Source organism: Rosa rugosa, chromosome 4 (assembly GCF_958449725.1).
Source record: "Rosa rugosa chromosome 4, drRosRugo1.1, whole genome shotgun sequence".
Classification (NCBI taxonomy): Eukaryota; Viridiplantae; Streptophyta; class Magnoliopsida; order Rosales; family Rosaceae; genus Rosa; species Rosa rugosa.
The window spans coordinates 33,000,942-33,022,598 of NC_084823.1; the positions used below are offsets into that span (position 1 = coordinate 33,000,942).

At 38.7% G+C, this 21,657-nt stretch overlaps 3 protein-coding genes and 1 long non-coding RNA gene across 6 annotated transcripts; 1 reads left to right on the plus strand and 3 right to left on the minus strand.

The window, feature by feature from the left end:
- Positions 1 to 2,625: 2,625 nt before the first annotated feature.
- Positions 2,626 to 3,756, minus strand: LOC133741864 (uncharacterized). The gene is made up of 3 exons (XR_009862192.1): positions 3,453 to 3,756; positions 3,084 to 3,190; positions 2,626 to 2,876 (listed from the first exon to the last, which is right to left on the minus strand). It is a non-coding gene; the product is annotated as an uncharacterized LOC133741864 (long non-coding RNA).
- Positions 3,757 to 4,135: 379 nt separating this feature from the next.
- LOC133745839 (uncharacterized) lies at positions 4,136 to 9,025 on the minus strand. The gene is made up of 5 exons (XM_062173997.1): positions 8,653 to 9,025; positions 8,213 to 8,343; positions 7,486 to 7,611; positions 7,133 to 7,260; positions 4,136 to 4,716 (listed from the first exon to the last, which is right to left on the minus strand). Exons 1-5 carry the CDS (start codon positions 8,837 to 8,839, stop codon positions 4,404 to 4,406), a joined length of 885 nt encoding a protein of 294 aa, XP_062029981.1. The 5' UTR covers positions 8,840 to 9,025; the 3' UTR covers positions 4,136 to 4,403.
- Positions 9,026 to 9,997: 972 nt separating this feature from the next.
- On the plus strand, positions 9,998 to 13,672 carry LOC133742136 (replication protein A 70 kDa DNA-binding subunit E). Its single transcript, XM_062169816.1, has 2 exons — positions 9,998 to 10,443; positions 10,913 to 13,672. The coding sequence occupies exons 1-2, from the start codon at positions 10,160 to 10,162 to the stop codon at positions 13,272 to 13,274; spliced, it is 2,646 nt and encodes an 881-aa protein (XP_062025800.1). The 5' UTR covers positions 9,998 to 10,159; the 3' UTR covers positions 13,275 to 13,672.
- Positions 13,673 to 14,246: 574 nt separating this feature from the next.
- Positions 14,247 to 17,807, minus strand: LOC133742137 (uncharacterized). Of its 3 annotated transcripts, none has more exons than XM_062169817.1 (4): positions 17,705 to 17,807; positions 15,904 to 16,069; positions 15,504 to 15,788; positions 14,247 to 15,191 (listed from the first exon to the last, which is right to left on the minus strand). In XM_062169817.1, the coding sequence occupies exons 2-4, from the start codon at positions 16,042 to 16,044 to the stop codon at positions 14,559 to 14,561; spliced, it is 1,059 nt and encodes a 352-aa protein (XP_062025801.1). In that variant the 5' UTR covers positions 16,045 to 16,069; positions 17,705 to 17,807; the 3' UTR covers positions 14,247 to 14,558. The 3 variants fall into 3 exon arrangements, with proteins under 3 accessions (XP_062025801.1, XP_062025802.1, XP_062025803.1); XM_062169818.1 differs by lacking the exon at positions 17,705 to 17,807 and adding an exon at positions 16,679 to 16,702; XM_062169819.1 differs by lacking the exon at positions 17,705 to 17,807 and adding an exon at positions 16,292 to 16,314.
- Between the last annotated feature and the right edge of the window lie 3,850 nt (positions 17,808 to 21,657).

A 21,657-nucleotide genomic window follows, 5' to 3' on the forward strand; every position in this document is an offset into this window, starting at 1 on the left:
TGGTAAACAATACTGACGTTGATTAGAAGGCTGCTCTCTTATGATGAGCCTGAAATTGGGCAAGTCTTGGCGATGTCCGAGACTTCGAAATTGATGGACAAATGGATTATAGTGATTCAATATTTGTTGTATCTTTTCAACCAGTCCCCTGTCTAAAACTACACTTTCAAACAATCGATTGTCAAGTTCATGATCAGTGTCATATATGTATGCCTATAGATATCGTGGTCTCGCCCCTTCACTTGGTAAAAGCCCACCAATCTTATGATATATAGAACCTTGAGCACGAAAAGTATAAATTTCACGACCTTGAACATTAATTGATTCATCAACATGCACACCCATTGAAGTGAATGCAAACACATTATTGTAGGCTCGTATATTTTGTCTGAATTTTCTACCCACATCTGTTTGGTCAGAAAAGAGCTGGATCATCTCGAGCGGAGAGGGTATTAGAGGTAGAACAATATTTCCTTTCGAACAACACAAATTGAAGGTCTCTCGATGAAATAACCGTGCATTGCAGTATGGACATGTTCTTAGTACAGCAATCGACAAAATGGGACACCCCATCCTTCATTAAAATCTCTAGCACAGTTGTAATTTACTACTGCTCTCCTTGTACGCTGCACTCGGTTAACATTGTTGCTGCGCTGATCCTCTTGGTTATTCTCTAGCTCAGTGTTGTTGTTCTGATCCTCATGATTATTCATATGCTCGTTGTTATTGTGGTCCTCGACGTGATTATTCATTGTGGCATTAGGCATCTCTATTTATAAGCGAAAATATACAATTTTAGCAAAAATACTTAATAAAAATTCACTTACATGAATGGGTTGGATATAAATATTTGGTAAGCTTACCGTAAGGCACAGAATTCTTAATATAGCAAACTACATATACCCCCTTGATAGGATTTCAAAACACAAAAAACTCCACAACATTTGGTTTTGAACATTTAAGGACAAAAGTTTACACTTAAGGACAATATGCTCTCCACTTGCCACATATCATAAGTTAATTTACTTGTTTACCCTTAACTACATATTTTGACTTGTAATCCCTTTATAATGATTAAATCTTACAAATAAGGACAATCTGCTCTTCACTTGCCACATGTCATGAGTTAATTTACTTTTTTACCCTTAACTACTCATTTTGACTTATAATCCCTTTATATTACTTTTTTTTTCGAGAATAATCCATTTATGTTACTTTTTCCCCCTTAACTACTCATTTTGACTTCTAATCCCTTTATATTACTTTTTTTTCTTTTTCTGAGATTAATCCCTTTATGTTACTTTTTTTTTTTTTTTTTTTTCTGAGAATAATATGTTTATATTACTTTTTTTTTTCTTGAGAATAACCCATTTATGTTACTTCTCAAAAGCAAAAAAAATATATATATATCTTTCTTCTATACGTTGCTAAGAGAATGAACTCTCATCTCATCGCCTAATCCTACTATTGCACTCGTCCAATCCTGCTACTGCACTCGCTGCACTCATACTCGTCAATTTTTGCTACTGCACTTGTACTCGTGTCCAGTTCTGCTACTCATGTTCTGCTACTGCACTCATCATCACCTAATCCTGCTACTGCACTCGCTGCACTCATACTCGTCCAGTTCTGCTACTTGTGTTCTGCTACTGCACTCGTCATCGCCTAATCCTGCTACTGCACCCGTCCAATCTGCTACTGCACTCGCTGCACTCATACTCGTCCAGTTCTGCTACTGCACTCGTCATCACCTAATCCTGCTACTGCACTCGCTGCACTCATACTCGTCCAATTCTGCTACTGCACTCCTACTCGTCCAATTCTGCTACTGCACTCATGCTCGTCCAATTCTGCTACTGCACTCGCTGAACTCATACTCGTCCAGTTCTGCTACTGCACTCGTCCAGTTCTGCTACTGCACTCGTCCAGTTCATGAAGAATATGTACTGCACACATAGTAGCACATAACAATAATATGTACTTCACACATGCACATTATGAGTGATGGGATAGTGAAACAATAGAGATCCCACAGAAGTGAAAATCATATTTTAGGCTCCATGTTTGGTTTCAAACAAAATCTCCAACAACAATAAACTAAACACAGTAGCACATAACAACAATAAACTGCAGAAAGAAACTTCAAATAAACACAGTAGCACATAACAACAATAACACAGTAGCACAGTAGCACAAATACAACGATAACACAGTAGCACATAACAACAATAAACTAAACACAGTAGCACATAACAACAATAACACAGTAGCACAGTAGCACAAATACAACGATAACACAGTAGCACAAATACAACGATAACACAGTAGCACATAACAACAATAAACTGCAGAAAGAAACTTCAAATAAACACAGTAGCACATAACAACAATAACACAGTAGCACAGTAGCACAAATATAGCACAAATACAACGATAACACAGTAGCACAAAACCAAAAACCATGTCAGCCCTTGTGCTCAAAATGACCACAGCAACCTCTCCTATAAAACCCCACCCCCAAAATCTCCTCCTCCCCAATTGGGTCCGCCCTCGTTCTCTCTCTCGCTCCTCCTTCACAACCACCCACCACCCAACAACCCTCCAAACCCAAAACCAAAACCAAAACCAAAATAAGAATCTCAAATACAAGTGGTGGAGGATAACACCACCCTCCTCAAGTCTCCTGCTTGGGCCCAGATTCCGCGACCCATATAAATGCCTGGCCATTTCTCCATCTTCTTCATCTGCTAGCGGCGGTCGCTCCGAGAATCAAGGAGAGGGTCTTATGGCCGATATGGGTTCCCAAACTGAGTGCTACTGCTTCCCCTGAATGCTACTGCTTCCCCTCAATCAATCTCAAACTAGCAGTAATTCATCTACAAAAATCCAATTCCAACCAAGCGAAAACTCAATTAAGAAACCATAAACTATAAACTATAAAGTAGCAGATCACACAGTAGCACATAACAGATCAATTAAGAAACAAGTATTTCTATTCAATTAACCAAAAAACAAAATCAATTGTAGGCGCACACACAAAAAAAAACAATAAGAAACAACACAGAACAATATAATCAATATACCATTTTCAGAAGAGGCTACTACTTCCCCACACTCCAAACTGAGTGCTACTGCTTCCCCTGAATGCTACTGCTTCCCCTCAATCAATCTCAAACTAGCAGTAATTCATCTACAAAAATCCAATTCCAACCAAGCGAAAACTCAATTAGACCAAAAATTGGGCTCAATTAACCCTGCAAATACCTCTAGATTAAGCTCGTAAAACTCAAAAATTGATAAAATCAAACAGAAACCAAAAGACTCCCACTTCCATACATTTCCACTCCAAAAAAAGAAAACAATCCCAAAATGGATCGGGAACAGCAGAATTCCAGAGCCAAAAAGAAAAAGAAAAAAAAAACAAGGGTTTTGAGAGTTTCGAAAAATTCTACCTTTTTCTTCTGTTTCTGACGATCCTCTCTCTCTCTCTCACAGAATTACACTCTGCAATTTTAGAATAAGAGGCGAAGGTCGATTCCGGAATCAATTTGAGTGCTACTGGAGATTTTTTTTGCAGTGCTACTGCTTCGGAGATTCAAGCTAGATCCGTCGCCGTCGTCTTCGTGAATGGTGAGCGCATCGTCGCCGCCGGCGCGATTCAGATTGGAGTCAGAGGCGCAGGTCGATTCCGGAATCAAGCTGAGTGCTACTGAAGATTTTGCAGTGCTACTGCTTCAAGCCAGATCCGTCGCTGGAGAGAAATTCACGTTTGGGCTTTTTTGCGTTTTGTGTTTTGGGATTTCAGGTTTAGGTCGTTGGATTGTGGCAGTGGCATAAGCGTAAATTTTAATAAAAACTGAACATTTTAGTCATTTTGTAACATAATTCGAAGCCAGGCCCATTTATATTTGGTTTTGGACCTGAGCTTGTGTCCTTATTTGTATAAAATAAATTGAAGGTGGGTTTTCTGTGTTTATATATTTGGTCAGGTGCTACTGTGTAATTTTCTCAAACCGATACAACTGCAACAAATATATAGCAAAAAAAATTGGTTTAATATTTTAATAACGCAATCCACCGCCGATCCAAATGAAAAGGAAAAGAGATAAATAAATAACGCCTACCTCAGAAATGATGCAGTTAATGTTGGCGATCTCTCTTTTTATTCTAAAAATGACATGAGACTAGTGTAACTGTTGTTCTATTCCGGGTAAGTTGCCTATACAATTTCTGTTTGAGCTCAACATATTCTATTTAACAAGATCCAAGTACATTTACCTACTCAATTGTATATTAGTACGGGGAATGAATGATACATATACTTGCACCAGCTCTGAATTTGAGGACCCAAGGGGAACGAACATAAAGGGATTGGCACTTGTCGGAGAATAGTGTGGCCTGCCTTACTCCTTGAGAAGAGTGAGAATCTCTGGCAGGCCAAGCCTTTTCCCAAACTCGATGGCCAACCAACCCATAAAAGAGATGTATGCCACAAGAAAACAAGTGCGCCTGAAGAGGACCACTGAGATTGACTGTGTAAGCATTCTTCTAGCAGAGATTTGAGGCAATTGAGATTTCAAGAGTTGCATGAGTTTAAAGAAGCTTATTGAGATCAATGCGGTTGAAAAACCAGTAACAAGTCCAATTATGGTTTCCCACCTCCAATACAGGGCTGGTTCCTGGCTTAGAAACCAGGAGCGTAAGATCTTTGTCGACCTGACAAATAAGACACCAGAAATATATACATCACTAAGTAAGAATGCAATAAAATATCCCAGATCTACAAAACAGACATAAATTGAAAACATGAAAACTAAGCAACTGCTAGAACAGAGAAATTTGCCTCTTTGACTAAAATTCTCATGGCAGATGCCAGTAGAAAGCCAGATAAAAGGGGGAACGGTGCAGAGGCTTAGTAACTTGTCAAAAGCCACATCTGTGAAAGATGAACTTCCAGCTCTTACCACTTATTCTCAATACATGGTAGTTATTTACAAAATGACTAGCATATAGTCATCATAAATAGGATTTAATTTTAGATTTCACCTTCCATTTTTTCTGTTTAATGGCAGCGGGATGTATGAAATAATACTATCACTACAAAACTGAAGATTATAAGGTGTGGAATATATGAAAGTGTTGAACTAGTTCTAGATGTTTCCAACTAGAGAATGCCTACAGATTATGCAACAATGATCTAGATAAAACTGTACAATAATGAACATTATAGACAATATGGAAAAGCTCAGAAAATGGAGCTCCACCTGCCTGCTTGTAAGTACTATACTGCATTATCTGTGTTATTAGTTATAAGCTATATGTAAGTAGCTCCACTCATCCCAGCGTAGTTCTACTTTTCTATATATTGGAGCTGTGTACAACAGCTAAAAGTAGAAAGATGATAAGATAGTAGTGATTATGAAAGATTTGGTTAATTTCTGTGTATTCCCATATTTTAAGAGGAGTTTAGATAGGTACAATAAATGAACTGTTATGCTAAGAAATTAAATCTATGGCTAAACTTATGGAATCACATAATTACAGATTAACAACTAGCTATAGATTGAATCTAGACTAGGTTGACTATGGAGAACTATTGAGGTGGTTTAACAGATTACAGCATAGAGAAGGAGTACTTCAACCAAAAAAAAGAAAAAAAAACACCAGCTGAAAAAACGGTTTGAGGTTGACTTTATGCTTGAATAATAATTAATACTTCATGTTAATTGATTCATATCTTTCATGTAATTTTTTTTATGACAAATAAACCTCTCTTTAACAAGGAGTCCTACTTACTAACAAACAGAATGATTCACAACCAAGACAATTATTCAACGAAATCTAAGTCATAGCAAAGAATAGCCTCGAAGAGTAATCTCTGAATTCTAAGGAGACCAACACACAGAAATGAAAACCCTATCCCATAGTTAATCCACATCCGCACCCCTAGCTTCTGCAAAGACTCTATTGTTCCCCTCCATTAACACCACCCACAAAAACAGCCAGCGAAGCACATCTCCCTAAACCCATGCCCCTTTGTCTGCCCACACACTAAGGCATTATATAAGCCCAGATAATTCCAGTTTACATTTAACTCCCTATATAATTTTGAAAAGCAGAGAAAAGGACATTGAAGCAACATATGCTTCAAACCTCAGCTGTTGTTTTACATATCACACTTGTGTGGTGAAATCATATCACACTAGTGTGGTGAAAGACATCAAGAAGGCCGCCTCATCTGCACCATATTACAAGCTTTCATTCCATGAGAAACAACCCAAGCTAAACCTCATACATTAGGAGGTAATTAAGCCTTCCATACTGCATGACAGGGACCAAAAAAGGAAAGGGAAGATATGTTCAGTAATTTCCGAGTAAAATTGACATGGAAAAGCTCCAGAGGCCTCCAACTTCCATAATCTTCTATCTGGCCCAGCCTCAAATATTCTAAACAGGCCAATATGTTGGCTAACTGTCCCACCTACTGGTCATATAGATCTCTTGAAACCTAAATTCTTAAGACACAGTATAAGAATAATAAAATTGCACACAAAAATGCAATGACGTTGTGATAAATGGATAATCTATATAAGGAAAGGAAGAAACTAAATAAGCAGGGTCCCCAACCCAACACTTTTAACAAAACCTAACCCTTTCACCCTCGAACATTTTGTCACAATGTTCAAATCCCATCCAATCTCATGCAAGCCATACTTTCTCCTAATGACAGCAACCCAAACAGATTCTCTCCTGTAAAAAATGCAATAACTACTTCCCATGCAAAGCCTCACTCTTCCTTGCCACCTACACCGGTTCTATGCGCCCTTATCCTTTGCTTGTGCCACCAATCCCGTCTTGACCAAATGATATTTTTTTTCTTCCATCACACCTTACCACAGAAATATACTCATTAAAATTTCATTCCTTTTAGCCACAGTTTTAGAAATCCGAAAAAGTGAGCGAGTAAACTGGCTTTACTCCAGCCTTCGAATCAAGACTACCCTCTATTGTTCATGAGATTTCACGACGAAATCTAAAACCGACACTTTGCACCTAATCAATTCAATGAAACAACATTCATAATGAAAGAACAGAACGTAATTAAACACACATATAAAGTTAGTTTGCTCACAGGATGAAATATCTTCTTATCATTTCAAATGTAGACGGATCTGTAGCTTGGCAACTGAAGAAACCATCATCATATAAGCTTACTTGAGAAACACCATATGTGTACCAGCAGTTATAAGTCTTATTGACCTGAACAAACAAAGGTGAAAAAGTTAAAAATAAATAAAAATGAAAATGAACAAGTCTAAATGTCTACCAAGAACTTAAGGACAAGGATATGGAAAAAATTCAATTACAGATATCAGCATCATATTAAGCTGGACTTTAATATAATACTAAATTCTAACAAAATGCAACCTTCACCACAGCATAACTTCATAAGTGAAATATAAATTAAAAGCTTTCAAACCCTACCTTGAATTTGTCTTTGGTCAACCATGCAGCACCAAAATTAGGTCTGCAATTAAGAGGAAGAGCCTCACTTGGAGCCTCAGCTAGTGCAACCTGAGTTTGACCAGAAGACTGATCTTGGTACTCCACCTGCAGTCACGAAAAGAAGAATTAACACTTGAATGAACTTTAAGTATGCAAAGCCATAATTTACTATATCATTTTCCAACACAAGTAGTAGGAATCTTTCAAACATCTCTTTTGGTTGACAAATGAACTGAATTTTCCTCAATCCTGCAGGAAAACCTAATAATGAAACTCTTAATAAAAGATATCTCATAACTAATGCTCTTCACATATCTCAAAAGAGAGAAACTACAATTTTCAGTGAAACACATCATTACACGTGAACTTAATCTGAGCCTAGCTAATCTTGATGTCTGCAACTTCATAAAAAGTTTAAGACAGCTACAGATGCCAGCAGCCAAAAACTTTAAAGATTATACTTGTACCACACGTGATTCTGGCAATCCAGCGACACTCAAAATATATAGACAGCCCTCAATCAGTTGGTCGTTAAGTTTTGTTAGCTTCAGGAATAATGCAGAGCCAGAGTAATAATATTGCAAGGATACAGGACAATCAAATTTAGCGGAAACAAAATCTACACATATAAAGATTGCTATCATTTGCATTATTGCATATAATTAGCACAAAACATGCTTAAAGAGTAGAGTGAAAGTGCTATAACCTTAAAAACAGAAGCCCAATAGTAATCATAACGACATCGAAACTTTCTTCCTTCTAAGGGATAAAACACATGCTTGGCTTTGTAATTGAACAATCCGAGCTCACAAACCTTGGCTGACTTAAGATCAACACCTGCAAAAAGAAAACAGCTTATGCCTACGATTTCCAAAGACCATGCCTATAACTGCACATCACTAACAGTTAAAAAAAAAAAAAATTAAACTTAGCAAACAGACTAAGAACATTGTCCACATATTACTTCATTAGAGTTTCCAACACTTCAAAATATAGCATGTTAAGACCTTAAGACATAAATTTCGATTGCGAAAACCCTAGCCTCGGTATCCAGTTCACAATTTCAAGTCATCCAGATAAGACATTCAAGTAATCCAAACAGACCTGAATCCAATTTTGATAGGAGAGAAGAGAAAAAAAGCTTACTGCTGGAGACGATCCTGCACTGAGACGAAACCGAAATGGGGACGGAAACCGAAGAATTGGAGACGAAAACTGTGACTAAGACGAGGAAAAGTGAGAGAGAAGAGAAAGCGACGATAGGGAAAAGGAGAGCGAGAGACCAGCGCAGGATCAGATAGCCCTTCTTCTGAGAGACGTCCTGGGAATCCATTCAGGTTTGTATGGGTAGAGAGAATCAATTCGAATTTTGGGGCTGTTTGGTAAGAGGCTCCGTCACCGGAACCATTTATCCGGTGATCGGAGTGCCTAGAGAAAACTGGGCAGAAAGAAATGAGCAAATGGTGTCCTTTTCGTTTTGGCTATGGCACTAGGCACAAGCCACAAGGTGTTTGGGGATTTTAGGTTTCCTTTTTTCTTTTTGGTTTTTCAATTATTTTTTTTCCCTCTTATTTTGGTCAATTCTAATTATTATTATTTTTTTTTTGATACTATAGCCATTAAAAAGGACCATGACAAACTCGAAGACCTGCAACTCAAGACAATAGCACCAAATGGCACTTGCAGAATCATTGAAGATGAAGATGGAATTGAAAGCTGACTTGATTAACATCTTCACCTTAGTCATCAAAGTGAAAAATGATCCGTTGGATTATGTCTTCAATTCGAAAATGAATCTTGATGCGATGTATCAATCTCAGCTCTATTTTTCAAAGCGTGTGTTCTAAACTTGCGTCGCAACTGAATTTGACAAATTATGTACGTTGCATATAATGCTGTCTTCAATCCCAAACTAATTTACTTTGCACAATTTTTCTGATCATCCGATCATTTACAAGCCCAGTCACTACTTTTCACTCTGCTTAGGAAGTAACCTCCCCACTCCTTGCTAAGTTGCTCCCTTCTTACCACGACTACTAGAACAAAATTATCTAGGGCTTCTTCTTTGAGTCTTGTTACACTCGATGGAAAAAAAATTAGTGTTGTCTTGTACTCTTCTAGTCTTCTTCACTCATATAAAATAACATTAGATTGAGATTTTAACTATTTATATTTTGAAAAAAATTCTCAAGATAGCTTGTGTGGAAAGATTTTTACACCCCTAAATAAATGGATTCCCATGATATGTTGATATGTTTTTAAAATTTTTAGGTAGCTTATTAATCACTTGTTAGAAATCTAATACATTTTTGGTTCAAACAAAAAAAAAAGGTCATTCTAAAAAGGAAAAATATCTTTTTTCAGTGATGCAGAGGTGTGACACCACTCAGCGGCCACATACGATAGCCGAATGACGTCACCCGCCCGTGTGAAGGGATACATCGGGTATTTTAATATTGGAAATGAAAATTCCAAGACAAGCTCACTCGCTCACTTTTTTCCCTCTCAAATACGGTTTCTTTCTGGCGCTCCCAATTCTCTCTCAAAAATTTCTAGGGTTTCAATATTTAAACTCCCCCCACCTCTCTTCCGATCTCAATCGATTCAACCCTCTCACAGTTCCGGCCAACCGAACCCCTTCAATTTTCCGGCGATGGACGTGAGGCTAACGGAGGGGGCGATACTGAAGATCACGACGGACGACCGTGACGGGCAGTATAGGCCCATCCTGCAAGTGCTCGACGTGAAGCAGATCCACGCACAGATCGGCGGCGGCGCGGACAAGGAGCGCTACAGGCTGGCCTTGTCCGATGGGTCCCACACCCAGCAGGGGATGCTGGCCACTCAGCAGAACTTCCTGGTTCGGCAGGGTCACCTCCAGAAGGGCTCCGTAGTCCGCCTCAACGAATACACCTGCGCGCCCGTCCGAGGCCGCCAGTATGTTCTACCTCTCTCTCTCTCTCTCTCTCTTCCTTCCTTTTCCAAATTCCATGCTTTTTTGGTCAAACTTGTTTTGTTGATGCGTGTTTCGTTCTCGAGTTTGTGTTTATGATTAATGGAATTGAGAGGAAAATGATGATGAAGCTGTGTTTTAGGTTAATTTAGAATTCTGGAGTCTAGTGGTTTTCGTTGCCGGTTAGTTGATTAGGTTGACAGCAATTTACCCCAAAATCAAAGAACTTGGAGTCCTCTTTTTTTTAACATTGATGATGGAATTGAACGCGAGTAGGAAAATCTGTAACATTATCAAGAAGAAAGTAGTAAATTGCAGAGTCATTAGTAGATCTTTTCGCTTTCTTTGTGTCTGCTGTTGTGTTAGATAGAAGTTGTTTGCTACAGTTACATCCCCTAGTTCTAAAATTTCCCTTAAAAAAAAAAAATTGTGGATTTCGTTTGCTGGGTGCAGGATCATCATTGTAGTCTCATTGGATGTGCTAGTTAATACATGTGAAATCATTGGACAGCCTGCCACATATTCGAATGCACAGTCCCCAGCTACAATACCTGGAAATGCCCAATCTCTTAACAGCAGTGCTCGTGTGGCGGGTCATGAAACTATGACTGAGGCGACTCCCCAACAACCTAGATTGAATCAATCATATGGTGGTTCTTATTCTGGTAGTGCTGACCCAGGAAGATATGCTACAATGAGTACAGTTCCCAATCACCCTAGACCAGAGACTGGTTCTGGTTTTGCTGGGTTAGCACCAGTAAGTGGGTCATATGCTGGTCAGAACACAGGTTTACGCAGCCCCATATCCCAGGTTCCACCTCCACTTCAAAATTCTTATGCTCAGCCACCTCAGCCGACTTATCAACAGTCGCACTCAAATTCTTATGCCCGCCCGCCTCAGGCAACTTATCAACAGCCACCTCCAAGTTCTTATGCACGCCCACCTCAGCCAACTCATCAACAGCCACCTCCATTATATAGTAATAGAGGACCAGTTGCCAAAAATGAAGCTCCTGGTATAATAGTACAAATTTGTGCTCTGAATCGATACCTAAATAGGTGGACAATTAAGGCTAGAGTGACGGCTAAATCAGAACTCAGGTCCTACACCAATGCACGTGGTGAGGGGAAAGTATTTAATTTTGATCTTATTGATTCTTCTGGCGAAATTCGTGTAACCTGCTTTAATCCAGTGGCAGAAGAGTTCTACAATTTGATTGAAGTTGGTAAGCTTTACATGATCTCAAAGGGTAGTGTGAAGGCAGCTGTAAGGAAATTCAACCACCTCAACAACGAGTTTGAAATTCAATTGGACACCACTTCAACAATACAGTTATGTTTTGAGGATGATGGCTCAATTCCACAGCAGCGGTTCAATTTTCGGCCAATAAGTGATGTTGAAGGCTTGGGGAACGACATTATTGTGGATATAATAGGTGTGGTAACATTCATCAGTCCTGCCGCTTCAATAAGGACGAAAAACGGTGAGACACAAAAGAGAACTCTCCAGTTGAAGGATATGTCTTGTCGTAGCGTTGAAGTAACTCTCTGGGGCAATTTGTGCAATGTAGAAGGGCAAAAACTTCAAAGTATGTGTGATTCTGGGTTATTTCCAGTGCTAGCTGTTAAAGCTGGTAGAGTCAATGACTTCAATGGCAAGGGGGTGGGGACCATGGCTACTAGTCAGCTCTTTATAGAGCCCAATAACTCTCAAGCTGATGAGGTGAGGGAATGGTTTGACAGGGAAGGAAGGAATTCCCCATGTGTCTCTATCTCCAGGGGAACAGCAAGTGTGGGAAGAAATGATATCCGAAAGACTATATCCCAGATTAAAGATGAGAAGCTAGGGACTTCTGAGAAGCCAGATTGGATCACAGTCAGTGCTACTGTCATATTTATAAAGAGTGATAACTACTTCTATGCCGCATGCCCGCTCAAGGTAGGGGAGCGGCAATGCAACAAAAAGGTTATAAATGATGGAGATGGGACATGGCGGTGTGAAAGATGTGAGCAGTCCATAGAACAGTGTGACTTCAGATATATACTCAACTTACAGATACAAGACCATACTGGCATAGCATGGGTAACTGCATTTCAGGAGGCTGGTGAAGAAATGATGGGTATAACTGCAAAAGATTTTCATTATTTGAAACATGAAAAGCAGGATGAAGATAAAGTTGCAGAAATCATACGAAGGGTCTTGTTTACTGAATTTGTTTTCAAGTTGAAAATAAAGGAGGAGACTTTTAGTGATGAGCAGCGTGTGAAATCAACAATTGTCAAAGCAGATAAAGTTAGTTTCTCTTCAAAATCTAGATTTCATTTAGATCTGATGGATAAACTTAAAAATGGGGAAACTGCAATACCTTGTGCTGGGATGAACAATACTGAAGTGGGGAGCTCTGCAATTAGACAACATACACCAGCTGTGAATGCTAGTTACAGTACCAATGCTGCCAATGCTGGTAGAGAGTTTGGAGCACCAGCAAATCAAGTACATGTTGGAAGCCAGTATATTAGTCCTAGGGTTCCTTCAACCGGCTCTGCTGGTTTGTATCCTACCTGTAACATCTGTGAAGGTACAAGCCATAATTCTTTGAACTGCCCAAATGTTATGAATGGCCCAGGACAGTCATCAGGAGGGGGTTACACCAATAGTAGGCCAGTTGCCAGTAATTCTGGTGAATGCCATAAATGTCACCAACCTGGGCACTGGGCGAAAGACTGTCCTAGCTCGAACCATCTTCCAGCTTATGGAAGTAGTGGAGTCCAGCCGGGCAGATATGGAGTTTCAAATCAAAGGGTCAGCTATTGAAGTTGTTCAGTCACCATCAGTTCCTAGCTGTTTGATTTGCTTCTTAGTTCAGCTATGTTGGAGCTGGGTGGTACTTTTGGCACTCATTTGAAGCAGTCTTCCCAAGCTTCAGAATCATGCTTTTGAAAGAGAAGTTTTTTGAGTACAGGCTCTTATCATTTCTGTAATATGTCTGCTGGGGATCTCATTCGGGGTTAGTCATGCAGTTGCTTTTCTTAGTGCTAGCAGTCTCGGAGCAACTTGCTCCTGTCAGGAAATGCGTTTTGTACAAACTATTCCGGTTGGGACAGATGTAGAACTAGCATAATTTTGAAGTTACTTCCATAAATCTGCCGCATTTCTGAATCTGACTCATGGGATTCTATATTGTATGCACAAAACTGCCACAATCTTGAAGACTTGGTTTTTCAATTAAATGACTTCTCGTAATCAGATTCTCTAATCTACTTCTGTCAGTTTATATTCTTCACATTGTTCTTCCTTCTGTTTCTGTGTCAAATAGTGTGTAAGATGTTTGTTGTTGGTCCTGTCTCTGCCATTAGAATGTTTCCGGTGTTCAAATGTTTGCAATAAAGGGGTTGAATTCAGTTTTGAATGGGCACTTCAAATTCAGCTTCATACTGCTTATATTTTGGAATGCTTGTACAAATTTGCAGCAACGGGCCAAGTATCAACAATTTCGACAGTTATCGGCCCCTCGGCCTAATCCTAACACAATCCTTCCTAGCTTCTCACACCGCTTTGGCTAACCCCATATGGGTAACTATTACTTGGTGAGGATTCTTGTAATATATATATATATTTTTTTTTCCCACTGATTTTGATCCCCGATTATCTGCAAATTCCTCTCATCTTCCCGTAAATGAGGCCTTTGGTCCTCAAGACACATTTCAAGGGACAAGTTTGTCTCTGAGACGATGGATAGGCGTCTTAGGCCTAAGGCAAAATAAGTAATTCTTCTTTCTTGTATGCTGAAAGGAACAAGGGATATTTTTATTTCCCAATAGTAAAATGCTTTTTTTGGCAGAGACATGTTACAATTCACAGAATATTAAACAGTTCAGACAATTGCTGAAGTCTCCACCCTTGTATCTTGCACCACCGACGATACTGGACATGCGGATGATGAGACGGAATTACAATTCACAGAATATAAGCAGCACAGCTGCACAACATCTAAACAGTTCACACAATTGCTGAAATCTCCACCATTGTATCTTTCACCACCGACAACTTGAGTTTCCTTGTATTATTTCGTTTCACCTCATGCACTAATGTTAAAACTTAAAAGCATACATTAGTTGAAGTTGGTCTGGCACCGGTCACACCTTTAGAATTGAACATCATTCCTTCGGCACCACAATGACCGCCTGTACCATCAACCTGGCTTGAGCTAAAGCCAGCACTTTCAACTGTTGTCTGTGCTGGCTCCCTGAGTCTCTCAGTCACTGCTTTCATCCGGATCCTCTCAGCTCTTGAACCAATAACCTGTCCTAAGATAGATGCCGCGATTGTCAATGCCATGGCTGTTTTGGGGATCAGAACTGATTTCCTAAGCATGGCTATGAAGGGCACAGCAGCATGCACTGCTGCAAACCATGAGAGGGAAAATTTTGTAGTGTGCTCCTTCCACATGCCTAATGGTATGTTGACTGCCATACCTAAGGCTGCAATGACAAGCATTTTTGCAGGTAGGGGCTGAGGGCGTAGGTTTTTAACAAAGGTGGTGCGGGCAAGGGCTGCCCTTGCAGCAACTACTGCAGGCGGACATTTGAGCTTCATGCCAGCTGGTGGCTGAAGTGCTGTTGCAACAAGTGGTAAAACAGAGCTCACAGCTCTATATGACTTGGCAATTGGGCAGTTACCTGTTTTTAACCAATCATTTCCCACTGCCTCATGTTTTGACGATTTTCCTTTCTGGAAAAATGGAAATAGAAAAGCCAAGTCAGATTTTCTCTGAGAATCTGATAATCTTTTTTCTAAACCACAAGCAAGAAACATGATACAAGCAGCACATTTACAACTTACTGAGCAAAGCAAAAGTTTTTCAAATGACATCATGGGTTTACGGAATATTCTAAGGCCCCTGTAATAGTTTTTCATAATCCAAAACATGTTTCATGCTAGCAGACGTATTTGCAAAGCCACTTGGTGACTAATAGTTTTTACTTTTCCAAATTCACTTGTGTTCTCATTATAAAGTCGGTAAGCTGGAAAAGAGGAAACTACCTGCGAAGGGGGTTCCTTCTTACTGGATGAGTTGGAGTTCTGCTTTTTCGCTTTGTCAGAGAAGGAACCAAAACTAAAAGGCCCTCCAGGTCCAAATGTTGACAGACTTATGGTGGCAGCTTTGGCAGCTAAAGGATTGAACTGGAGTTCAGGCTTCACTTCCAGAATGTCATTATCAGAAGATCTGTCTGACAGTGGGACAACACCATCCTTCCCATGAAAGAGCTTAAAGGCAATATCAAAATTAGGACCATCTTCAAATATTGGACCACTGGCTCCACGGACCTGGGAAGATAAAATCAACTTCAACTATTAAACACCTTTTCTTATTTGACATTTTGCATTTGTTTAATTAAGATAAGGAACAAATGGAGTCAGAGGACAATGAGAGACAACATACAGGAATGGGGATATTTACGGAAGTGAAGGAAAAGCATGTGGGTTTGTTTAGGTTCCTCAAGAATGGACATCTCTGAATGTCATTCTCATCAAAGGGGCAACCAGAAGTCTCTCCATTCATTCCTTTAAACAGAAAATCCATTATATCCTTTGCTCACACAACTTACCTGCAACCAAAAGGAAAGGAAAACTTAAAATATATTGAAAGAATACTAGAGGCAAATAGTTTAGGTGTGTCCAACAGACATAAATCTTGTGTTTAGGAAAACAAATTATTTCATGGCCAGCCACAAACTAAATATATATGAAGAAAAATTGCAGACTACCTCAAACCAGGATCAAAAAATAAATGACAATTTCAATTGAAACCTCTTATCATTGCAAGTTACCATAAAGGGACCATCAACCAAGACTAGGTGGAATTTAATCAGAAAGATAGGCCTCTTTCACCTGGTAATGATACCAAAGGGAAAAATGATTCAATCCTTCACCAATCTTAAACTAATCGTTTGTATAAAATCTGAAGAGAAGAATACTAGCAATGGCTACATAATGGGTGATACTGAAAATATGAGCAGATGACAGGACATAATAAATAAGAAAAGAAGACTGCGCTACCCATATATCTTCCCAAAACAAGATTCTCTGTATTTCCCACAAAAAAAACAATGATTAGAAGAAAAGCAACTCAAAACCATGAGTTATCTTTCTGAGGACATCAGCTTAAACCTCTAACCACTATACTATAATTCCACCCATTGACATGTAAACCATACTTGCTTTGGAGGACAGAATGCCGTAAGCCATCCTTCTCACGAGATATGAGATTGAGATATAGACAGCACTACCAACCTCACTAAGACCCTTCAATAATGTACTCTCATTAACTTCTGTATCCTTTTCCACCACCTTGTTGGGATTCCAGTGAAAGAGATTAATAAACAATTCAAAGATTGGCCAATCAATTGTAGTCATTGCACCAATGTCTCCCATATATAAGGAAAAAAGGAAAACCTTTTCCATTTTATGGAATCTTTCCTCCACCATTTCTGTGGTAAGATGGCAAAATTTATTGTGTCGTGGTTTCCACCACATGGAGGACCCAAAATTTCAAACGCCCAACTTCAACACCACAACCCATAATTCAAATGACGTGATTCAAATGCATAAAATGGTTATACCATCATGTGTTTTTCAGACATTAAAAATAGGGATGTGTAGTGTAATTTTGTAAAACCTTAGTGGAGGTGTCAAATGCATAACAAGATGTCAAGATACATCCACAAAACTATAACTCTTATGTATATGAATTATAGGATTACCATCTTTGCTCAACAAATACCAGAAATACAATTTATTCCCAATGAATCTGCAATAAACCAGCTCAACATCTCCTCATGAAGGAGCACCTAATAAGATTCCGATAGCCCAACCGGGTCACTAAGCCTTTGAGAGTTTCAGACCATCCCACATATTCACTCAGCTTATAAAACTCCAATGCATATTACAATTTTCTCTAAAACAACAACAATAAAAATTAAAAACCCCAATTCACCTACAAAATTCAATTCATGCTTCAGACACAAATAAAAACTACACACAAAAAAAAAAAAAAAAAAAAAAACGCAGAGTCCATATCAATTGCAGAGAAACCCAGCATTTGCTATCAATCATATTGAAAATAGTCAAAAATACCACCTAAAATGAAATTAAAAACCTTAGAAATGACCCGAATTAAAATTTAAAAAAAAAAACTGTGCAATCGAAAATGGAGAATTAATTCGGAAGGGAGAAGAGAATACCTGTCGTGGCTGGAAAACCCAAGACGTGTGGAGAACACAGCAGGGTTTTGGTTGGGGGTTTATTGTGGCTTGTGACGCACGGCCCAACAACAGCTCTCTAATTTGGTTATGACAATTGTCTTTATAACACCACCACCACCACCACAAAATTAGGACTGACCCACCACTCATTTTACCCCATAATTAATTTTTTCAAAGACTTCATTTTTTTTTTTTTCTTTTCTTTTCAAAGACTTTTTTTTATATGTATTTTTTTTTTTTTTTGGATTTGGATTTGGATTATTTATCCTAAAACGAGTTATTTTATGCGATTTTTTTTCTTATTTAGATTCGGAGATTCATTTGTCATATTTCGGTGGACCGTGTAGTGGTTTAAAATAAATTGGTCCTCACATAAAAAGAAGTCTCAATTCGGCGTAAGGAAGCCGAATGAAGCAGGCCCAAGTACTGAGATTGAATTCTGTGAATACTGGTTCGAGGCATACATGGCCTCAAGCAGCTGACCAATGACGCAATTCACGAGTGTCGGCTCACTGCAATCCATTTTTTTAGGACAAGAGGCTGATTTAATACAAAAACAACTAATACTTGCAGGACCCAAAATTTTATGAAGTGTATAAAATTAGAGACAGTATGTAAAGGACCTTTATTCAAGACGAGTTGGATAAAATTAGAGACTTTAATATTCTTTTTTTTTTTTTTTTTTGTTGAAATAGAAGTTAAATTCATTAGATCAACAGCCAATAGGCTAGAGTATACCATAACTTACATAAGCAAAACTCGGCAAGAAAATCCGAACTAAACTATCTTAGCTAGAGCAGATCATTAAAATCTCTGGGACGCTCACATTTAAGCGAGCCTATATGTGAGCGTATTGGCTGTTGATCATTTAAGCGAGCCTATATATGAGCCTATATGTGAGCAGATCATTAAAATCTCTGGGACGCTCACATTTCAATCTTCTCGCCTCCTACGGAAAAGAAATCATTCAACTAGTCCCCACTTGTCAATCACGCAATTGTGGTACAAGCAAGACACTAGAAACGTCATAGAAGTTAATCCAACCTCACACAGGCTCAATACCCTAATAAAACATTAGGGCCCAGATTGCCTTGACCTGAGTCCAAGCCCGTAAGCCCGAGCCCAGATCAATTCTTGCTTAGCAGGCCAATTCCCTTGCCTCATCAGCCCAAGATTGAGCCCAGGCCCAACCCCAAGCAAGGAGGGCAACAGTCCTAACCCGCGCTGGCCCAATTGCTTCCACCGATTCCGCCCCTCCGGTGGCCGACCGGTCCATCGTAACATCAAATCCAGCAAAGATCGCCGAACCCGATCGAAAGTCAGTCCACCTGAAACCAGCGAAACAAGCCTCGACCAAGTCAACAGAACCTCTTCACCGGAGTTGCCTCGATCTTGTTACCCCAGTCGACCTTTAGCACACTCTGGCAAGCTAAGGTGTGCAAGATCCCAATCCGGAAAACACAAACCCAACGCCGCGACCCGTCTACACTCTGTGCCTACCTCTCCAAGAGACCGAGCAAAAGCCTTGCCGCACTCAGGACCTTGCCGGCGCCGACCACTGACGCACACCCACAGGCTAGCGACGAGGCGACACCACTGCTAGAGCCAACGGAAGTCGTCGCCGCTCTCTGTTCTCAACGCTAGAGTTTGCGTTGCTTGTTATTTTTTTTGTTTGTTCATATGAGTATTGTTTCACTGTTTTTATAGAGACTTTAATATTCTAGTCCAAAATGAACAAGGAAAATCGAATTAAAGGACCAAAAATGAAGCGGATGACTTGAACCAACAGTCTATTTCATACATTTCAACAAAAGGCATGTACAATCGATAATTTTTTTTTCCAAGCCATTGAACAATTAGTTGTTTTCTCGGCCGTAATTTTTTTATTTATTTCTTAAGTATTTACTTTTGACAAATTGTACCCACTAATTATCTAGTTGAAAAATACTTATCCACCGCGGTCAAAATATTACTATTATAGTGATTTGTTCAATCAGTGGTGTTCACCTGGTCAATAACTGCTAAGAAAACTATGTTCAACCATCATTGGATGTAAATCCAACAGTGGAAAACAAAACAACTAAATTTAAAAATAATTATTTCCACCGTTGGATTTAGATCTAAAGGTGATTGAGCATAGTTTCTTGATAAATTACTGACCTGGTGAACATTATTTTTTGTCCAACAGTGGTGTTCACCTGATCAATAACTGCTAAGAAAACTATGCTCAACCACCATTAGATGTAAATCCAACAGTGGAAAACAAAACAACTAAATTTAAAAATAATTATTTCCACCTTTTTTTTTGGACAAAGTGTCCACTTTTTATTTAGGTAAAATGCAACTTCTATAGAACACTCAATTCCCACATAGAAAAAAAAAAACAAAAAAACAAAAAGTCAAAACATTCAATTTGATTTTACGTTGTCCTAACTCCTAACGTTCTTGCTCATTTAGTATTTGTACCAACCGTGTTTCCTACACAAACTTCATAATCAATCAAGTTAATTAATTAGTAGTAGACTTGCAAAAAGTTTATGTTAAATAGTGCCTCCTTGATGAAAGGAAGTGGACTATATAGCATGGTAACTTTCAATGCAATTCATTATTGTTTATTTATATTATATCTTTCATATTTTTAATAAATCAATTAATAAAAAAAAAAAGTAAATGAAGATCCAACGCATGGAAACAAACATAAAAAGTTAGTAAATAGTGTTCTGCGTCAGAAACCCACATGCACTGTAAAGTTTCATTCTCGATGATAATATATAAGAACAAATCTTTAGTAATCACTAATCGGTGCTTTCCCTTTCATGCATACAAAAAATCTCACATCTATATATCTTCTAATTGGTACCTTAGTCATTACTCCTTAATTAATGTAGTATTTACGCATAAAACAAATCACATCCAGAACGACACCGTCATTGGCATTTGCCAAAAGATTGAGAACAGAAACAAAGACAACGGAAAGAAAGAGACCTTTCTTTCTTTCTTTTTCTTTTCTTCACATGCAAATCCATACATGAACATGTCATATGGAGTGAATTGATGCCGATGTCAATAATTTGACCATGTTCTTGTTCGTGCTCAGGTCGTTAGTCAATCAAATAGAATAGGGACAGCCCTAAGATGAGTTTGTTATTATATATAGATCTTACAATTCTAAATGCGCGTTGAGGTCACCCACATCCCCACCGACTCTGTTTCTCCAAAGCCTAGTTTAGGCTTAATTTTCAATCTGGGAGGGCCCTAAACCATGTGAATTTCCTCCCAACTTTTTTGTCTATCAATTCAATTTGATGTGAACCCATGCACCTTCTTTTTCATGCAATTTTTAAGATTGATGTTTGTTCACCTAATTCTTACTTTGCCAAGAGAATCTTTAGAGTCAAGAATACCCTAAATTAAGTAAGAAGTTCAGGATCAAATTATTAGGACGTGCATGGGACTATGGAGTTATAAGTGCTCCACTATTAAATTTTAAACTATCACAAACACAAACAACCGAAATGATTAGATATAAACAATTCAACACTAATTTTCTTGAACTATTTAGGACAAGACATAGAAACTCAGATCCAATCTAAATAAAGGGCAAAATTCATTTAAAGATTATATGGTACCAGAGTATTGAAACTATTAGATTGCAAATTGTTTCGAATATGATTCATATAATGAGCTGATCTATTGATTGCGGATTTTAAAATTTCAATAATCTTGAAAATAACCTCAAATTCATTACTATAGTCAACCACACCGCAGTTGCTACATTCGTTGTGGCCACTAGCAAAGCCTATATCAATTAAGTTGCCTCATGACTTGCTTCCAACACAGCCTTGCGTGTATCAGCGTGCACACAAGCCGATTCTCAAAGGAGAAGAAGCTTCATGCCATTCACAGACCCAAAAAAAAAAATCAATGCGAGA

Bases quoted from the DNA above. Each gene is read 5' to 3' on its own strand.
- LOC133742136 (XM_062169816.1), top strand. From the start codon at position 10,160: ATGGACGTGAGGCTAACGGAGGGGGCGATACTGAAGATCACGACGGAC. The intron at 10,444-10,912 runs GTATGTTCTACC...TGCTGGGTGCAG, and splicing joins GCGCCCGTCCGAGGCCGCCA to GATCATCATTGTAGTCTCAT.
- LOC133745839 (XM_062173997.1), bottom strand. From the start codon at position 8,839: ATGGATTCCCAGGACGTCTCTCAGAAGAAGGGCTATCTGATCCTGCGC. The intron at 7,612-8,212 runs GTTATAGCACTT...TCGTGACTGCAG, and splicing joins ATTGGGCTTCTGTTTTTAAG to GTGGAGTACCAAGATCAGTC. The intron at 4,717-7,132 runs GTGAGCAAACTA...CTTATTTGTCAG, and splicing joins ATAAGAAGATATTTCATCCT to GTCGACAAAGATCTTACGCT.
- LOC133742137 (XM_062169817.1), bottom strand. From the start codon at position 16,044: ATGGATTTTCTGTTTAAAGGAATGAATGGAGAGACTTCTGGTTGCCCC. The intron at 15,789-15,903 runs GTATGTTGTCTC...TTATCTTCCCAG, and splicing joins CCGTAAATATCCCCATTCCT to GTCCGTGGAGCCAGTGGTCC. The intron at 15,192-15,503 runs GTAGTTTCCTCT...CCATTTTTCCAG, and splicing joins AGAAGGAACCCCCTTCGCAG to AAAGGAAAATCGTCAAAACA.